The sequence below is a fragment of the Gadus morhua genome, chromosome 2 (assembly GCF_902167405.1).
Source record: "Gadus morhua chromosome 2, gadMor3.0, whole genome shotgun sequence".
NCBI lineage: Eukaryota > Metazoa > Chordata > Actinopteri > Gadiformes > Gadidae > Gadus > Gadus morhua.
Window position 1 is genome coordinate 24815482 of NC_044049.1, and position 20348 is coordinate 24835829.

General features: G+C 45.5%; 2 protein-coding genes across 6 annotated transcripts in view; both read left to right on the forward strand.

The window, feature by feature from the left end:
- The first annotated feature begins 714 nt into the window (after positions 1 to 714).
- Positions 715 to 13545, forward strand: fus (FUS RNA binding protein). Its single transcript, XM_030344234.1, has 9 exons — positions 715 to 813; positions 914 to 1127; positions 5498 to 5532; positions 9344 to 9385; positions 9562 to 9671; positions 10041 to 10170; positions 10585 to 10683; positions 11013 to 11193; positions 11337 to 13545. Exons 3-9 carry the CDS (start codon positions 5499 to 5501, stop codon positions 11581 to 11583), a joined length of 843 nt encoding a protein of 280 aa, XP_030200094.1. The 5' UTR covers positions 715 to 813; positions 914 to 1127; position 5498; the 3' UTR covers positions 11584 to 13545.
- Positions 13546 to 17013: 3468 nt separating this feature from the next.
- LOC115533538 (transmembrane protease serine 9) overlaps positions 17014 to 20348 on the forward strand; it is a 38081-nt gene continuing 34746 nt past the window's right edge. For 4 of the 5 annotated variants that reach the window (XM_030344084.1, XM_030344104.1, XM_030344098.1 and 1 more), the window contains exons 1-4: positions 17014 to 17154; positions 19200 to 19220; positions 19654 to 19813; positions 19941 to 20209. In XM_030344084.1, coding sequence (XP_030199944.1) covers positions 17103 to 17154; positions 19200 to 19220; positions 19654 to 19813; positions 19941 to 20209 — 502 coding nt within the window. In that variant the 5' untranslated portion in view covers positions 17014 to 17102. The remainder of the gene's footprint in view (positions 17155 to 19199; positions 19221 to 19653; positions 19814 to 19940; positions 20210 to 20348) is intronic. The other variant, XM_030344118.1, reaches the window with a different exon arrangement.

Here is a 20348-nt window from a genome sequence, read left to right on the forward strand (position 1 = left end):
CTGGCTAGTTCGATCCCCGGTTCCTCCTAGCCGAGTGTCGAGGTGTCCCTGAGCCAGACACCTCACCCTGACTGGCTGTCACCTCACATGGCTGACTCCGCCGTCGGTGTGTGCATGAATGGGCGAATGTTAGGCCACATTGTAAAGCACCGTAAAAGACAACTAAACATAATTTCCTACTAAACCTATATCTAATATCGAACCTCTTTCTCTTGGACTACTGGGATGTTGTGTGTATGGTTGAATGTGTATCTAATGTTACCTATGTTTTGGTGCGCTCTTTGCATGCATCGACTCAATCATCACGAGTGATGAGTGAATGAAAAACGCACTCATAGATGTTCTCTAATGTAACGGTCTAGACCATTGTCTGTACCACTACCTTTCCATGAACAACGGGCCCCCCACACATTAGCTTTCCTAGCTTCCTCGGGGGGGGGGGACCCCTTCGCCCTGCCCAATAGATTCTGCAGCCCAACTGTCATCCGTTCACTCTGAGAATTCACCCGTTCATCCATCCCCCCCCCAGCTACGGCGGGAGCGCGACGCCGTCGGCGGCGTACGGCCAGCCGCCCAGCACGGGGCCCGGCTACGGGGGGCAGGGCGGGGGGGCCTACGGCGGCGGGAGTGGCGGCGCTCCGGGCGGGGGCTACGGGGCCAGCCAGCCGCCCCCCCAGCACGGCGGCGGCGGCGGTGGCGGTGGCGGTGGCGGCGGCGGCGGCGGCGGCGGCGTCCCCTACAACCAGCCCTCGGGCTACAGCTCCCCGGCCGCCCAGAGCTACGGCCAGCAGGGGCAGTACGCCCCCGGTGGAGGTACGGCGCCGGTTCCGACCAGTTTGAACCGAACTTGAGAACGGAGGAGGAGAGTCCAGATTCTGACCTCTGACCCCCCCCCCACCCCTCTTCCCCTCAGGCTACGGGCAGGACAGCCCCCCAATCAGCGGAGGGGGGGGCGGCGGCAGCTACAGCAGCCAGGACAGCGGCTACGGGGGTCCGGAGGGCCCCTCCGGCCGCGGGCCCCGCGGCGGGGGCTACGGCGGCGGGTTCGGGGGTCGCGGCGGCGGCGGCTTTGAGCGGGGCTTCGACCGCGGGGGCCGCGGGGGGCCCCGGGGCCGAGGGGGAATAGGGTAAGTGGGGGGAACCCTTTCGTTGTTGTCGTTGTTGTTGATGTTGTCGTTGTTGTTGTTTGTTTCGCTCACTCCCCTCCCATCGGAGAACACCTGAGTCAGGCTTAAGGATGTGGTCGACGTGTGGTCACGTCGTATATTTACCAAGAGTCCCTGTCTATTATAGAGTTTATAGAGCCGCAAACTGCAATATTTGGTTTTTCAAAGTAAAAGTACAGAACTGGGTTCACCCTAGATTTGTCCGAGACAAGGTTCAGAAAGGCCAAGCGAGGTGCCAGATATTAGTTATTGGATTCGAAGGATTTTTCCCCTCACTATTTTATGTTTATAAACAATCAATAATAATTATGACTGAAAAAAAAAAAAGGGGACAATGCTGAACTCCATTGAGGAAGCCAATGCATTTGGATAATTCAAAGCACTCACAATACGCATTTACTGCGTATTAATTATTATTATATATATATATTATATATATATATATTATATTAAATAAATATTAATATTTATTTAATATTTAATATATTTACTGAAAGCCTTGCTGGCAAGGATTGTCATAAAGGCTGTTGTCCTGAACAAAGAGTGGTTTATGGGGAACTAGACCAACTGGTCTGGCAGGGTGAGGAGAAGATCAGTCCGGATATTATAAAACACATGATGGATCACATTCTTTAGACAAAGACACTAAGACAAAAATATATTGTTTTGTAAGGTTGTGGATTCCCAAATTAGTCAAATTAAAGGATTCTTCAGGAATGGTCAAGAAGTAAAGGGGGAACCAGACAAGAAAGACAAGCCATTGTGTTTCTGATTCTTTATTTTTTAAGCCCACACAATAGAAAGGGAATTTTATGCAGCTCAATGGGCATGCGCTCATTTGAATAGGAAATATTATCTTCAAAAAACTATGAATACAATTTGAATATGCCTTGCCCCATATTGCAGCCTAGATAAAGGGTTATTGTTTAATTATTTAGATCAATATATTGGAAGTGAATAATGATTTCCACTGGGCTATTCAGTTTTTCCCCCTTGCTTGTGTTAACCTTCAACTGATTGACACTTGAACACTTCAATGTAACCCGAAGCAACGCAGAAACTACTAGAAACCAGAACGGCCGACGTAAATATCTTTAAAAAAGATAACAACGTGTCTGTCCATTTTGACGCAACCTCCTCGGAACCGCTGAAGGTCAGGGTAAGAGTGCGCTTTGTTGTACAAGAATACAACAAAGAACATGTACAAGAATATAAATTTTCATTTCCTTGTTGCGCTTCGGGGAAATAACGTGAGTGATACGTTAGCCTTGTAGAGCCAAGGCCAAGATTGCTTGACTTTGACAACAATGTAAAGGGTTGGTCCGCCGGCTCTGAACTTCAGAGGAGACTGACTCAAGGGATTAGCAGGAGCGTTCAGATATGGGTGGTGAGGTGATAGATCAATCAATCATTCAAGCAGCTGCTGTCATTCCTCTGGTCAACGGGTCAACGTTGAGAGCGTGAGCTCTGCAGGGAATCACACCTGGTTTCGGGCGATAACTGTCTGATGGTACAAGGCTGCTGTCCCTCAATACTTCTTATTTAATCACAGTGTATCTGTGGATAACCATTGTTATTATTATTATCGTGATTATTATTATTGTTGTGTCGCATAAATAGTCAAATTATATTACGTTATTATTCAAATTGCTATATTTGGAATTGAAGATAAATCCTGAGGCCCCACGGCAAAGGATTATTACTTTATTATTACGAATGTTTTCAGTAATTGAAACCCCTAGGATCTGGTATAGGTAAGTTGATCTCCACATTTCCTAAGTTCATATTTGAGCACCTTTTGATAACAATGTATATTTTTGTTGGTTTGTCATTTTTACCCAAGCCTCCATAATGAATTGAGTTTTCCATTTCATTGTTTGTCGGTGCATCCATTCATACACGCGTATCGCAACACTTCACACCATGAGATCCCTTAAAAAGGCATAAAACAAAAAGGCAAAACTTTCCTTACTCGGTCATTATGTTTGGATTATGAACAAATTGGAATTACTTTTGCTTCGTCAACGTTTGTCTTCGTTAACCCTGCAAGCCTTCAATTCAGATTTATTGCTCAGGTGACAGCACGCTGTCGTACGGCAGTAAACAAAAAGCTAACAACGGCTTTTAGGGGCGCTGCTGTGAAAGTGCAAGTGTGTGGATGTGAAGACTGAGCCAAGACTGTCTCCAAGGGATTGCGACGTAGAAGGCTTCCCTGAAACAGATTTCATATGAATGTCAGGATGTCAAGAGACACTTTTAACTACAGTACAACTATAAAGTACTACTTTCCCTGTCCCTCCATGGATTATCTCTTATCACTGCTGTCCTCCATGTTAATATTTACAGAGCGACCAGGGTCAGCACTGAACGCCTTTTATACCAAATTGAACAAGGGTTAAATATCCACACAAATCCCCATACTAGGTTATGTATTTGATTTGTGTACTTACATTATCCAAATTGTTTCCATCAATGTTCAAACCAAGAGTAATCTGTCATGTTATACAAGGTTACAGTCTGTTACATTTGGTCGCATTGACCTATTGATGGGACCAAGAACGGATTAAACACCTACCAATACCCTTTACCCCCTAAGATCTGGGAAGAAAAAAAATCGGTGGAAACCTGATCTGTTCAGCTAACTAAGACGTGCTCCTTTGACAAGTGACCCACACCATCCAAGCTAAAGCAGTGTTTCCCTGCTATGGAAGTTCACTGTTTACCTCAATGAGCCGGCTCACAAGGGCTCCGGTAACGATATTAATGCAGCTTGGTTTGGAGAGGTGTCTGGACAGGTTCCATACTCCTCTCCATCTGCCAATTTTATGACAGCTGGCCTCCACAGGCTGGTGTTCAATTACCACCAGCTACTAGACTCTACCTGACCCCGAATTCCGGAAAGTCAATGGCCTGTGTGAACGGACGCAAGATGGAAATGTTACAGAACATAGCAGCTTGTGTGATTAGCGTTAATAATTAGCGGTGCCTGCAATGTCATCCCAGTAATTTACCGGGAACTACCTGTGAAAGGGGCTTAAATCTTTTTTGGTGTGAAAAAAGTCCGTTTAATCCAAATGTGTCTCAAGGGAACACGTCAATGGGACAAAGCAAACCAATTAAAGGCCTACCTAAAAGCTGCCACTTCCTCCCGCAGAATGGCAGGAAACACGTCCAGTCACACTTTGATTTCCTGTTCCTCATTTCAATCAGTTCAGATGGGCTACATAGAGATATGTAAGGCACTTGTGGGTGACTTAATTTTGGCATATGCTGCTATGAACTATGAATTCCTTGTGGTAGTTAGCCTAAATTATTATTTCATATTGAAAGTTATATAGGCCACGACTGGCCCTTTCGTTTTGTTAATGCTAGATAGCAAGCTATCCATGTTGTTTATGTTATAAACTCGTATTGAAAATCTAAACACAAATGAAAAGATGTTAGGCATTTAGTGTGTAGATACATAACACCACCATCACACCACCCTCACACCATCATACTGCATCGTACCGAACTTTGAGTTCTGTGAACGTTTCACCCCCTATATACATATATATGAATATATATATATATATATATATATATATATATATATATATATATATATATATATATATATTGTATATACACCCCTACCATCATAACATAACAGGAGGGTGATTCCTGTCATTGACCCTCAACCGATCCCAGTCACCTCTCCCCAACTCCCCCCTCAACTCAATGCAACCTTACAGTGACCACTGTGATGCTATGCTTTAATTCATGTTTGAATCTTCCCCTAGGCTCGTACTCTCTCACCAGGGCGGCCTTCTCAAAATGGGCGTGTAGAAAAAGGGTCACAGTCTCCTCTTCCTCGGTTAAAAAACATTGATGATGCATATGATGCAAAAAGATGTGCATTACAGTCACGCCTCAAATAAGTTAATGTGAAGCATTGGGTTGATAAGTGGAGCGTCCTGAAGTTAAAAAGCTCTGAGGTGTGGACTGGTTGGACCATCCAAGAAGCTTTTAGCGTCGATGTGTGCAAGTGACTAAAAAACGATTTGACTTATTGGTCACAAAAAACGTCAAATTGACACTTCACCAAAGAGGCAAGGTCATTTGAGTACCTTGTCCTGGGGCAAGGGTTTATGAACGAGGAACTGAACAGAGATGCCATGACTGACCAGGGCCATGGCTGTGAAGGGGTTCTGTCTTAAAGAAGACAGAAGGTTGAGACAGAAGGTTACCCACCGACCCCACTGACAACACCACTCGACCCCGTTTGAGGGCGTCTGGTCTGTGAGCGCCAGTCTTCAGTGAGTGTTGCTCTTTCTCTCCCTCTTCATCAGAATGGGCGACCGTGGAGGATTCAATAAGTTTGGTGGTAAGTTGCAAAAAAAAACAATTTGAGCCAGAGGTTTTAGGGGGTTCCGAGGCTAAAGCTAAAGGGCGGGATGGGTTAGAGCGATCCCATGTTTCAAGCTAATGCTATGATAATGCAGGCTGGTTAAACAGAATGTGTGCAGGGGTGTGCAGGTTCTGATTTGCACCTGGTGTAATATGCCTGGGTTAAACATTAGAACATGTATTGTTCACGGGAACGTAGAGGAGGAAGTTGGGATTTTCTCATATATAACAGACCTTATTCTTTGAATTGCTACCATTTACTGTAAAGTAGTTGTAAAAAAACGGAAGCATCACGCTTAGTTCCCTGATATATGAGAACGGTTTTAAAAACATATTGTGAACAAATCTGCCAAATAAATTGGACAATTGAGGTTGTTCTTCCTAAACGGACCGATGGAGATCAGAAATATCTGATTTCGTCAACACCCCGACTTTCCAATATTATTTGACAGGAACAAAGTTGATGTTTAAAGAACGAGTTACAAAGTGCCAAACACCACCGAGTCGACGCGTTTCTTTTCCACAACACGTGTTGTGGAAAAGTATCTCATATATCAGGAAACAGCCTGCGTGACGGTTTAATAAGGTCTAGTGTCTAGGTGATCTTTCATGCTATTTCTGCAGCCTGGCTGAGGTTAGGTAGCATCCTCAATGTGGTGTGAATGTGATCATACGTGTTTCTCATGCGGCCAGTGTCTCAGGTAAGCATCATCCATGTGTACAGTGGTACGTGTTCCGAGGGGTCTTTGGGCTGCTTGTGCTCCAATGTGGTTCAACCATGTGTTGTTAGTGGTCAAAAGCACAAGCAGTGTGTCCAAATGCTGGACGATTGAACGAGTTGGCGGTCTGGAACAATGGTTGCGCCTCAGACAGTGTGTGTGACGTTTTTTTCTCTCTCTCGACAAACGAAGCACGTGGAAATGCGACATTTGGGGGTGGAGTTATCCACGGTTGGTGGCGGACAGAGGTGTGCAGAACGAAAGGGGTGTTTACGGTCTGACGTGGTTTGATGACCATGCTAGGGGGAGGCACTGTACCTGTTGAAACCACCTTTCTATAGAATGAAGGCAAGTGGTTTGCTAATGCTTTGACAAACACGTAAAGGTGCGATTGAGCTAATGGCTAACCAATGGGCCTTATCACCTGGCAGCCATCTTGGTTCCATCTTGGTCCTAAACACTAACTGGGTGGGGGAACTGAATGCGGAAACCAGTTCTCCAAACAGGTGAATGGGAACAATCACAAGGAGCAAATGGCTGCATTCCAATGGCACTAGTTGTTCGGTTGTGGAGTACAACTGGAAGCTGGAACTAGTTTGTAAAACACAGGGCCTGGAGTCACAGGGCAAGAAATCATTGTAGTCCATATCAGCAAACCCTCATCGATCGAAGTGACTCACCCTGCTGAGTGCTACCGAGATACCGTTAGAGCCACAGTCCATCGGAAGAACTTCTCAAGGTTTCAGTGGGCCAATTTTATGAACACACAATACTTATGACTACAGAAGGAGATCTCCCTGATTTCAGATCAACCGTTATGTCTTTGGGTGCAAGTCCAAGACAAGTCTCAAGTTTTTTGTGGCAAGTCAAAGTCAAGTCTATATTGTAGAAGTTGACATCGATATATGATAGTGGACATGGATACATTTGCAATACAGTCCGTAGATTCCCCCCCAAAATGGAAGGAATTAGTTCATTTTCTTGTTGGATAATTATTTGTGAAAATGTGAACTTTGTGAAGCGTTAGTGAACCCCCGGTTTCAGCTCGAATAACAACACTCTCAGCCTTTTGGGCTGAGATGATTCCTTAGCATTCCTACTGAATCATTATGAATGATAATGGCCAGCGGACAAAAAGCCAACCTGCCTCAGGGCCAGGGATATAGTTAGTAATAAACCATTAATAACCATAATAGACGTGATAAAACAATGATTAGCATACTAATCCTTGCTGTTTTATCGAAACGAAAAGCTCTGATTAGAAGGATAATACCAGAAATTATGTGTTCACATTTTTGCATCAAAAAATAGACTGGAGTCATTTAAGCACTATATATTTGCGCTCTGTAATTTTTTTTTTGTGTCACGCTACAAATCTGCAGTGCATTGTTCCAGTGTTTCGGGCTTCATGTGAATAAGGAAGTCAGAAATATTCCAAGCAATTGAGTCAGCCTACCTAATTTAATTAATTTGGTTGGATAAATAGAACTCGTACATCGAGTGGTACATCGAGTCGTACTTGATTCTCAAGTCTCGTGCCTCGAGCTGTGTGTCATAGATAATTTCACATTCCTTACTTATTACTTGCAATATTTTTTTTTATTTGGCAGACATTCAGCATAATTTATTATGTTGTGCTTTCCACTGGCTTGATCTAGAAAGGAAATCGGAATCCCATCTTCCCAGATCAGGATGATATCAGGAGGCTGTTCCTCATACGTTCAACAACAGAAGCTTATTGGTTTAATGTCAGCCTGCTTATGGCTGAAGTTAATGTTGAGCTACTGAACAACAGTAGTTAGACATTCCCCTGTCATGCCGTATTTATTATAGGGCCTAGCGGAGAGAAGTGCTGAGAATCTTCTACGTTCCTACCCGGGCCCAGCCTTTGCAGGGGCCTTAGTTAGAAGGTCGAGTAAAGGGCACATTGATCTTCATTGAGAACAAGCATGGCTTGTTCTCAATGAACATCAATGTGCCCTTTTTGACCTTCTGAAAATGTACATGAATATATTTGATCTTGTTGAACAGCGTGTTTTCATGTCACCCATCCTCCTAGATTCGGTGCAACTTTGCTCAGTGGTGCCAGTGAACTTTATCACCAGTGGGGACAGGCTTCACAGAAACCTTCAATGCCCGCACATCCATGTACCAGTGAAACTAGTGCAACACAGCAAAACCAAACACTCGAAGGATCTAGCCATAAACAAACCCATAGAACCTCGGTTCGTCTTGAGATGGGGTCTGGCGTAGACGTGCGGTGTTGTACGGCGCCAATACAAGTACCAAGAACGCCCCCTGTTCCCCGGTCGCTTACATCTTTAGATCTGACAAATCGAATAACCCATAATAATACATCAAAAATGGTGTTGACATTGGTACCGCGACAACACAGCCTGCTGCTCAAACATCCAAACAGCTGTAAAAGCATCTTTTGCACACATTTTCGCGATTAAATAATGAACGTATCCTTGTGGCCCAGGAATGCATTCTGAAATGCACAAAAAATGGAGATGTCTCTGAAGGTGGGGTGACATGTCTTCTGTTGATGGTGAAATACGTCACATTCCTACGGTACTTCGCCACATGTGTTGAAACGACTGAATGTACAACAGCCTCAGCAACAATACCTCGAGACAGCGGTGTTGCAAAGAACAACATACAATGCGAAGACGAAAGCCAGTGCTTCCACTTGTATTCACAACAATGCCAAGAGGCTTTGTGAAGTTGGCCTTTTACTGCACACTTTTTATTTTTTATAGCAATGGCGGCCAAACAGTGTCAAACAGGTTTTTCTTAAAGCACCAATGCTGGTTTTGCATTCTAAAGATCACCCCCGCCCCCTGGGCTTTAGTTGGCTGCATTCAGTATGACAGTGATTGATGGTTGAGGTGTGAATGTCCACTGAAGACTGCGTCACATACATGAAGGGGTCTCAACATATGATGAGGGGTGTAGGGAGGGCTGGGGTGTGTAGTGAGTGGTCCGTTGGCAGTTTGTTAATGTTGTCGCACGTCGCATTTCCCACACGCTAATAACCTTCAACTACGTTCTTGTGTCCCCTTGAAGGGCCGAGAGAGCCAGGACATGGACATGGGGGACCTGGCTCCTGTAAGCGTTTGTCTACCTCTTTAGACGTAGTCCTTTTCCTTTTGGGACACATTAAAACACGCAATTGCGAAAAAGACACAGTGGCCTTTCAATGGATGATTACTAAGATGAATCCTCAGATCTGAAGTTTGAGTTCTCACGCTGAAAGTAAAAGACTTGTTTATTTTCCTCAGCAGTACCAGATCAGGATAACTCTGACAACAATACCATCTTCGTGCAAGGCCTAGGAGATGATTACACTGTTGAGGCAGTCGCTGACTTCTTTAAGCAGATTGGCATCATCAAGGTACGTACCGATTCCGGGTTGGCTGGCTCACAGAGGCGTCACTGTATGACAAACAGGTGTCGCACATTGTTGCATGGGTAGCAGATAGACAAGTAGTATCCCACCTGGTACCTGATAAGATTTTTTCCCTAATTTACCCTACAATCAGTGCCCTGGTACATAACACTTGTAGACCCGGGATAAGGGTCTACAATCCTACAATAAAACCTGGGTGAAAAGAGTCTTGATAGCCAAGGTGACACTGAACGAGTCTTACTATCATATCAGACATGCTAGTTTGGTTAACATCTTATGTTTCATGTTGCTCCAACCCTGCAACGCATCGAATTGTTCCTCATTCATCCGCTGCCCGTTTCTTTCTCCCGTCAGATCAACAAGAAGACGGGTATGCCGATGATCAACCTCTACACCGACCGGGACACGGGCAAGCTGAAGGGGGAGGCCACCGTCTCCTTCGACGACCCCCCCTCCGCCAAGGCCGCCATCGACTGGTTTGACGGTGAGGGGCTCGGGGAGGGAAGACCTCCACAACTCCAAGCTCATGTCTACCTCCTGAGGCATGTGGCTCAGGAGGTAGAGCGGCTTGGCTGGTAACTGACAGGTTGCTAGTTCGATCCCCGGCTCCTCCTAGCTGAGTGTCGAGGTGTCCCTGAGCAAGGCACCTCACCTTGACTGCTCCCGACGAGCTGGCTGTCGCCCTGCATGGTTGACCCCGCAGTCTGTGTGTGAATGTGTGCATTAATGGGTGAATGTTAGGCACTATTGTAAAGTGCTTTTAGTGGCCAGTGGTTAGAAAAGCCCTGTATAAATGCAGACCATTTACCATTTACGCCTGGCATGTTGAGTCAGTCTTCTCTAAACGGATGAAGACCGCCGCTGTCAGCCCCCTGTCTGACCAGCCTTCCCTCCCCAGGGAAGGAGTTCAGCGGGAACCCCATCAAGGTGTCCTTCGCCACCCGCCGGGCGGACTTTGGGGGCCGGGGGGGCATGCGCGGCGGGCGCAGCCGTGGAGGTGAGTCAACAATCAATGACCTACAAGGGGAATCGGAATGCCACCTTCCCAGATCAGGATGATCTCACGGGGCAGATCATCATACCGTCCAATAACAGACGCTTAATGGTTTAATAACAGCGGGCTTGGGGCTGAAGGGAGGGGGGGCTTTCATGCCGTATTTGACTGCTACTTGACCACTTAGCAGTCAAGTAGCAGTCGACTGCTAACTGGACGATGTCGAGAAGCAGTCGACGTCGAGGAGCAGTCGACGTACACCCCCGGGGATGATGTCCGACGCGACGGCGGCGAACCGGGCGCCATTCTAACTGCTGCTGCGTTCTGCTCAGGACCCGCGGGTCGAGGGGGCTTCGGAGGGGGGCGTGGAGGAGGAGGAGGACCGGGGGGTATCGTAGGAGGAGGCGGAGGAGGAGGACCCGGTGGTTTCCCAGGGGGCAACGGGGGAGGAGTCGGCAGCGGTGGGAACGGAGGCGGACAGCAGAGGGCCGGCGATTGGAAATGTTGCAACCCGTGAGTTTTTGCATTCATTTACCCCCGTCGGTGGCGCCTGATGGACGCCAATCCCCGGATTGACTGTTTCTGAACCAACTCCCCTTCCTGTCCCGACCCCCCCCCCCCCCCCCCCCCCCCCCTTTGTCTTCACGGTTCCTCAGTGAATGCAGCAACTTGAACTTCTCCTGGCGCAACGAGTGCAACCAGTGCAAGGCCCCCAAGCCGGAGGGGGCCGGGGGAATGCCCACCATGGAAAGAGGTGACATTCTAACACACAGACGGGCCGTAGCGTCGCCTGTCAGCGTAGACACGGACCATTTGTTTTTCGACACACTTTCACTACGACTGAAAGAATGTGGTTGTAGGGATGTGTTAAAAAGAGGGGGTGGTGGGCACACCCGAAGGTAATCCACAGGTGCTAGACAACTGTGCTGAATATAAGAGAAAGGAGGGTCCGCACACTGTTTTAATGCTCCAGAACTAGGTTTATTAACAGGCAACGTTTCGATGAAGATCCCTAGCGATCGAACAGTTGCCTGTTAATAAACCTACACGGTTCCGTGTGTTGTCATTTTTTTTAATTATTATTTTATTTCCTCTTTATTTCGTTTTGAGAGCACGCAGCTGACGTAGAATGATAGATATTAGTTTTGTCTCAAGCTGTGGCTTCATTTCTAAGAAGCATCTATGTATTCATCGAGCCACATCGGCACATCAGTGAGCATCAGAACTATCAGTCACGCGATGTAGCCTATCAGGTCGACCGAGTTAAGTGCATATTAGGCCCGAGACAGAACAGATCATGAGGGCATTAACCCAACTCTGCTTCTTTTGTGACGTGTGTCCGACACCGGAAAACACATCATTAGTTAGTTACATAGGATAGGTTGCACAATTTGCAGACATATTCGTAGGAGAGATGAGTGAACACTTGAAGGCTACTATAATAATTACATGAATTAACTATTTATAACCAATCAAGCCCATGACGACTCGTGTCTATGGGTATGGCGATGCGTGTCTGACAGAAGAACACAGACAATTATACATTTTTAGAGGAAATGTCCTCTCGTGTCTTTACAGGTCTAAACTACGTATTAATTTATATTTGAATGTAAACGTAGGTTTATATTACAGGCATCCCTCTCAAGCACACTAAGGTGCGCTTCAATCCAACCTTCATTAATCTCAATAGTTTAATAATTATTCAAACTGACGAATGATAACAAGCCAAGCTGTTGAGACCTCCAGCCAAACTCTGTGTCTCAACCACAAGAATCGGTCACTTCTGTATTTAATGCTAGGCCTATATTGTATGATTTGAGTGCTTGGTTTGGATGTCTCTTTAGCCGCCATACATTGTTAAGGGGAGACACCTTGGAAAGTTGTGACCATCAAAGGACCACACCAAAGCCTTTGGTCTGCCACCAATTATTTACCTTGCATGTGGTTACCGATAGCTCACTCCTCAGGACTTCCCCCCAGAGTAGTGTTGAGCAAACCACACATTGTTTGTTCACCAGTAGAGCGACAATAGGCCATACCTCTTTTGAGGGAAACCTTTCCCTGCGCTGCCATTAACAAAGACATCGTGGTCATACAAGGGACCTTTGCCTTTATGTAATTATCAGTTCATCACATGTTTGTGAAAGGCAAACACAATCTGTGAACGAATGACGCCTGCGTGATCACCTCCTCCCACTCCTCGCTGACAGGGGTCCTCTCCAGCACTCCCAGCTCTGCTCTGACTCATGAGCCACCTTGCTGTAGCAATGTCTGTGTTACAGGAGGTGGCCTTGACTCCTTGAACCAGTTAATCGCAAAATACGATTCACCGAGCAGGTGTTCCATGTCGAAGATCTCCCTGAGTGTATGATGATGATGGTGATGGATGGTCTAACCTGTGCACATTGATCGCTCCATGCGCAAAACAGGGTATGCGGCCTCGCCCAGCCAGCCAGAGTCCAATCAGTGTGCCTCCTTAAACCGTCCATCAACCAGCCACACGCTCCACATCCGCATCGACTCCTAGAAGGAGCGAGACGACTTCCCACGACCGAGTCAAAGCGTTTGCGTGGTCATTGCATTGAATCGACGTTGAACCATAACGAAGCCTTTAGACCATTGGTTCTCAAAATGCGGCCCGTGGGCCAATGGCGGTCCGCGGAATCATTCCTGGCGGCCCGCAATGACATACAAAAAAAAAATATATAGTCAAATTTTGGGTTCCTAAATTGGCCCTTAGTTGTCAAAACTTTAAGAACCCCTGCTTTAGACTGTGTGCGTGTGTGTGTCTGTTTGTGTGGACCGTGCGACTCCCGCTCACAGTTCCACCCGTTGTTTCCCCTCCCCAGGGGGGTACGGTGGGGGCGGCGGCGGCGGCGGCCGGGGGGGCTTTGAGCGCGGTGGGGGCTTCAGAGGACGGGGAGGCGACCGGGGGGGGTCCTTCCGGGGATCCCGGGGAGGGTTCGGACCCGGGAAGATGGACAGCAGGTGACTGCCGGCTCTCGCTGATTGCCGTCTGTGTTGATGTTGTTTTGATCGTGTGTTGATCGATGTGATAAAGAGACGGGAGGTACCGGCCGAAGGTGAGAGCAACTCTTTAGCCGTGGTCACACACAATGCCTGCTGACACTGGCGATGTCTCGCACCTCTGATCACCACCTCTGTCATCGTACAGTCACGGCTGCACTAATGAGAGACATGTGGCTACATATCTCTTTCACTTTGTTGTCACTTGTGTTTTTGTCTGTCTCGTTATCACGTTGTCACGCTCTCTGGGTTTTGTTGAATCTTTCTTGTTCACTGTCTGGAAAGCACATAAGATACCAAAACCAATTTCCCTGTATGTGAAAATCGACTCTGCAATAAACGTCTTTCTGATCTGATTCCTCAGGGGCGATCACAGACAGGAGCGGCGAGACCGGCCTTACTGAGGGGGGGGGAGGGGAGGGGGGGGCCACCCAACTCAGAGTCCCTGCCTGCCTGATCACCACACACACCCAAATCCCCCAACCACAACGCATGGACCGGCCATGTTTTTACCCCCCTTTCATGACCCCCCAGGCCCCATCAAGGACTTGACGTGTCGTGTTTTAGTTTAGTGGTACGCAACTCTCTCTCTCTCCCCCCCCCCTCTCTCTCTCCCCCCCCCCCCCCTCTCTCTCTCTCTCTCTCTCCCCCCCCTCTCTCTCTCTCTCTCTCTCTCTCTCTCTCTCTCTCCCCCCCCTCTCTCTCTCTCTCCCTCTCTCTCTCTCTCTCTCTCTCTCTCTCTCTCTCCCTCTCTCTCTCTCTCCTCTCTCTCTCTCTCTCTCTCTCTCCCTCTCTCTCTCTCTCTCTCTCTCTCTCTCTCTCCCCCCCTCTCTCTCTCTCTCTCTCTCTCTCTCTCTCTCTCTCTCTCTCTCTCTCTCTCTCTCTCCCTCTCTCTCTCTTTCTCTCTCTCTCCCGTTTGTTGTGAGAGTCAACCTCCTGCTGGAACCCTCATGGCGGCGTCCCGTCTTTTGTCTCCCAAGGCGTCACAAGTCGTTTTTCGTTTGGTTTGCAAGTTTTTTAGTTGTGCTTTAAAACGCGATGTCTATTGTTTGTTTTGAAAATTAAATGTGTTTTCGAACCAAAGCAGTGTGGTGTGGTTTTTCTTATTGTATTGTTCAACGCTTCCTGTTTAAGTAAATAAGCAAATTAGTAAATAAGCCGATGTGTTGAGGTTTGAAGAGGTTTTGTGTACACAAGGTCACGTGACACGAGGGACTGAAACACCAGATTATTACATTATGGAGTTAAAGCACACATGCCTTCAAGGTTCAAACAACAGTCTTCCTTTCATTTACTTTCTGTTTTTCAATTCCGGTGCCACCAACCTATGTCATCCACCCTGATAAGAGAATATCAAACATTTCTACTTGATATTGTAAGATATTTTTTCTTTTACATTTTTTATTTGTACAATAGTATCAACAATAATTCATATCTAAAAGTAAAAATGGTTATAAATAAAGAGACAGAAGCTTGCAGTTTCCCTGTCAGAATGACTTTGCACTTTGGAGTTGAAGGCCTAGGAACTTGTACCCGGAAGTATTGATTAATGGGCACATAAATCACTCACAATATGTGTATCATTTATAAAATGTCTCCAAAATAGGGTTAAAGTCCAGTTTTTGTCGTTATTGCCATTCGGCGATCATATCACTTTGGGGAGACGTGGTGGAAGGTAGCCTAAACTAAAAACTAAACTCATTACGTCCATCGCATCAGGCATGTTCTGACTGTTGCATTGCAGCTGTAGTCCTCAATGATGATAATAAATGTAATAATAATAATAATAAAAATAATACATTTAATTTGAAGGCGTCTTTCTCGGCACTCAGGGACGCCGTAAAAAGACACACAAAAGTCATTAAAAAGAAACAACAATAAGATAACGAAAAAATAACAATAGTAAGAGACAGCAATTGGCATCAGATGGAATAGGCAGTTTTGATGATGTGCTGAAATGTCTTTGCTAGTGTCGCACTTCTACATTTTTTCTATGCTGGGGTTTTTACCATCATCCTATGATGATCATTATTATAAGGATCCACCGATTCCAATTTTTCTCTGACCAAGTATAAGTAACTACTTTTTGGTATTTGCCGATACGGAGTACCGATACAAGTACTTAATATTACAATTACATTTTAAAGAACTAATTTGAACACACTGTTTCAGCGGGAATTCATACACTATGAGAAACAAACATAAATATTATAGAAATAATATGTATCATAGCGTAATGTTTTTACGCACTCATTTTAATAATCTTTTTATATCTTATATCCAAAAATATATAAGGTATAAAAAGATGTGTCCAAGGATCTACTTAAGTACACAAATAAACTCCAATTTCTTTGTGATTTCTGAACGAATCGTTAATGCACCACACATCACTAGTACGAGCACATGAAGCCCAGTATCGGGCCCGATTCTGGGTTTTGGTATCGGTATTGCTGCATTCGTAATCTTTATATATCATGATTTCTTTCTATTTCCCAAGGACACCATTGCACCAGCGCAACATCCGAACAATGGAAAAACAATCCAGCTTATTATAGCATCGCGTCCGTCTGTCTGTCTGCGTTAGCATCCGATAGGAATGTGGACCGACGGGTTCCTGGGACTCACTTTGTCGCTAGCTAATTAGTCAAGCAGATCGCGTGATTCATTTTCCTTCCTTGACACCGTTTTACCTTCGTGATTGATGTCACGTCACATCTGTCAAAATCGAAGCCTTGTTGAAATCTGGCCTCTATAGACATGAGTTTGTAGTACAATTCACAGAGGCTGATTGCTCTCTGAAACACTAATCCAGCTACGATTTTCACAATCCAAGGTCATTGTGTGCTTTCATGCCCCAGCAGGGTGTATACTTTACTAGGTAAATACTTTTAGGCATTCTTTTTTTAAGGAATCAAAACATGTTTTTTAACTTCTGCACACGATTGGAATTGTTAAACTGCTTGATGAAAGAGCCAAGAACAGAGTGGGGTTAGAAAAAATATAATCAACCAAAATACCAAATACCAAGCCTAGTAGGAGCGAGCTGAGGCATTCAAGTGTTTTGCCGCTCTTTTGCATTGTTACCCAATTAAGGTTAGAGTTAGGGTTACCTAAACATGGTGACATAGATGTACTATAGGCTAGACCGTCTGCCTCCGGCGAACATGCATAACCTGTATTATGTAAGCACTTGTGGCGGGTGATGGGCCAACCATCTAACACAGCCCTGAACATAGGTGAGGTAATGATGTAGTTTACACGGGCCAAAGCAGCCGAACCTGTCCCGTGGGCGGGTCTTCCACCTGTGTTGTGCTGTGGCAGTCGAGTGACAAAAAAAGGGGAGGAAAAAATGGTTTTAAAAGGCTCAACTGAATTGAAGACTTGAAACTGTTGGGATGGCAGGACTCAAGGCGCTATGGGTGGCGGTGCTACTGCTGGTGGTGCATGGTAAGTACCCCTCTCCTTCCTCCTGGGCTACCTGGACAGCTCACCTGGACATAGACAGGGTCACGGATAGGAATGTTTGTCCTCAGATCACACTTGTGTGGGTATATGTGTGTGTGTGTGTGTGTGTGTGTGTGTGTGTGTGTGTGTGTGTGTGTGTGTGTGTGTGTGTGTGTGTGTGTGTGTGTGTGTGTGTGTGTGTGTGTGTGTGAGTGAGTGAGTGAGTGAGTGAGTGAGTGAGTGAGTGAGTGAGTGAGTGTGAGCGAGGGATAACAAAGCTGTCTACCAGGGTTTTTGCGTTTACCATCTCAAAAAGAAGATGTGAACCAAACAAGATAATCCACATTATGGTGAATAGCACTTTCTCCCGGTAATCTGTTTATGCCATTGTCCGATGCGATGAGGAAGTCATACAGGCGGCTCATGTTTCACTCGGTAGCTTAAGGCCTCTGGTTCTGCCTTGAGTGGTTCCCCACACTTTTGGGACTGAGGCTGAAGGACGACCACAATCTCCACCACAAACTCAAGTAACACCAACCAAAAGTTGAGAAAATGATTGCGTAAAATACCACACAAATATTACTAGGATATGATCTATATATTATTCTAATTCTAATTATATATTGTATTCTATATTATTGCCAATTTAATCCTTTGAAAGTGTGAAATGTATATTAAATTGTAGCAAGAATAATTTATAAATAATTATGAATCAAATCATAGGTAGTCTCATTCCCCATGAACCAGACCGACAAAAACCTGTATGCATCAGATTATGAATGGAGCTGTCAGCACTTCAGTTGATGTTTCTGGAATCAAGTCCAACCCTACCTGAGGATCCTTGTTGTTTCAGAAATAACCCCAGTTAATCAGTTATTGTAGGACATGATTTTGAGATACACTCTAGTTTCCTGGTATGATGTTACTCTTTTAAAGTGCTCCCTGTTGTAGGACTGGAAGCATGACATACAGATGTCAGATACAGAATGCCAACAGCATGCCAACATCTGACCACAGATACTGGGACTATACAGTACCAAATGGGTTGTGTCAGAAACCCATTGTGTAGGATACGCCAAACAGAGAAGAACCAACTTCAAGAAGTAACTTCACAGAGTGAGCTTGTGAGATAAGAGGTCTTAAATTGACTCACTCAAGTGATGCGTACTGCAGTCAAATTGCTGATTGGGTTTTATGCTGGTCAATCAACGAGCTGAAGGTAGGGTTATGGTTAGGTTTAGGGGTTAGGTTAAGGGTTAAAAGGGGATTGTTGTTATGATTAGGGTTTAAGGTAGGGTTATGGTTTGGTTTAGGGGTTATGGTTAGGATTAGGGTTTAAGGTAGGGTTATGGTCGGGTTTAGGGGTTAAGGTAAGGTGATGGTTAGGTTTAGAGGTTAGGGGTAGAATTGTTGGTTATGGTCATGGTTATGGTTAGGTAAAAATATATTGGTTTCCGGTACGGATCAGTGACACTCACAGGAGCAGATTTATTAGCTGTTTTGTTTTTTCGTTGTTCCTACTTCCGTCACGAAATGTACATTTCCATCACAGTAGGAGAAATTCCATGGACCAATCAAAGAGTTTTATTGGCTCTGCAGTGAGCAGCCACTCGATGGTCCGCCTATCAGAGTACGAGCCTGAGATTGGACCGTTGAGCTGTCAACTGATAGGTCCTGCCTGAAATAGCTCCGCCCATTTGTTGAACAACATATCTGTTAAAAAAAATTTACCTAGTGAATATATTCAATGACTATTCTATTATAATGTAGCTTAGGATAAATATATATAAAAAACATGTTATTCGATCAAATGGTAATCAATGGTAACTGGATGTACACAACTATCACATGGCTGTAAACTCAGAAACGTTTGAGTTAAACAGACTGCACTACCTCCCAGGGAACAGACACAGAATTACAACATCTGGACTTTATTTTGACAAAATTGTATTTTATTGTTATTATTATAGTTATCATTATATTATATTGTTATTATCATATTATATTTGATTCACTTGTTATACATTTTCTCCCTTTTCTTTTTGCAGAGGTGTCCTCACAGCTAAATGGTAAGAAATTCTAAATAAAAACGCTACGTTTTAATTAATTATAATTTAACTTGACCATTTATTTACATTCCCCGAGAGGCTGCCCTATTTCCTTATCGATGCCCATACATTCTGCTTGAATCAATGCATTTAAAATTGATCAATTTCACGCTAAAAAGATTTTAGTTTGTGTATAGCATGTTATCTTTGCATATACATAGGCGTTGTATATTTTCATGGATATCTACCCGTGACTTTATTTGACTCTTTTTGGTATTGTGCAAAGTGTCTGACTTTTTTGAAAAGAGCTACATCAATTAAATGAATTCTGAGTATACTATTAAAAATGAAGTGAGGCAGAGAATGTGGGCTTTGTCTTTAGTCAGGGGCACTGCAGCAGCAGGCGTTCATAGAGGCCATTGCTCCTTCTCTGACACCCTTGAACCTTTTTCAGTGTGTGGTCGGGCTCCACTCAACACCAGGATCGTTGGAGGAGTGGATGCTGCTCCGGGCACCTGGCCCTGGCAGGCCAGTTTGCACACGCTTGGCCCCTTCTGTGGGGGGTCTCTGATCAACAATCTGTGGGTGCTGACCGCTGCCCACTGCTTCACCACGTAACGACAATCTTCTACATCCGGCAATAGCCAAAACATGTTCCTCATCTCTGGTTCGTCAACAACTCGATGAACATTAATTTCAGACGAACGAGACTAACGGTGACGTTTTTTCCTTTCCGATCAGAACTGACACGACAGGTTTCACGGTCTTCCTGGGCCGTCAGGACCAGGCGGGCAGCAACCCCAACGAGCAGTCCCGGACCATCTCCAGGATTGTCTGTCACCCCGATTACAGTGGGTCCACCAACGACAACGACATCTGCCTGCTGGAGCTCTCTTCGGCTGTCACCTTCACAGACTACATCGCGCCCGTCTGCCTGGCCGCGGACGGAAGCACTTTCAACAGCGGCATCATCAACTGGGTCACTGGCTGGGGCACCACCTCGTTTGGAGGTGGGTCTTCTTCTTCTGGCGTATGTCCCTAGACCTGAGTGTCGAGGTGTCTCTGAGACAAGACACCTCACCCTAACTGGTCCTGACGAGCTGGCTGTCGCCTTGCATGGTTGACACCGCCGACGGTGTGTGAATGCGT

Coding starts and splice junctions, on each gene's coding strand:
- fus (XM_030344234.1), top strand. CDS start 5,499: ATGGGCGACCGTGGAGGATTCAATAAGTTTGGTG. Junction 10,684..11,012: donor CGGCGGGCGCAGCCGTGGAG/GTGAGTCAACAA, acceptor CGTTCTGCTCAG/GACCCGCGGGTCGAGGGGGC. Junction 11,194..11,336: donor GATTGGAAATGTTGCAACCC/GTGAGTTTTTGC, acceptor ACGGTTCCTCAG/TGAATGCAGCAACTTGAACT.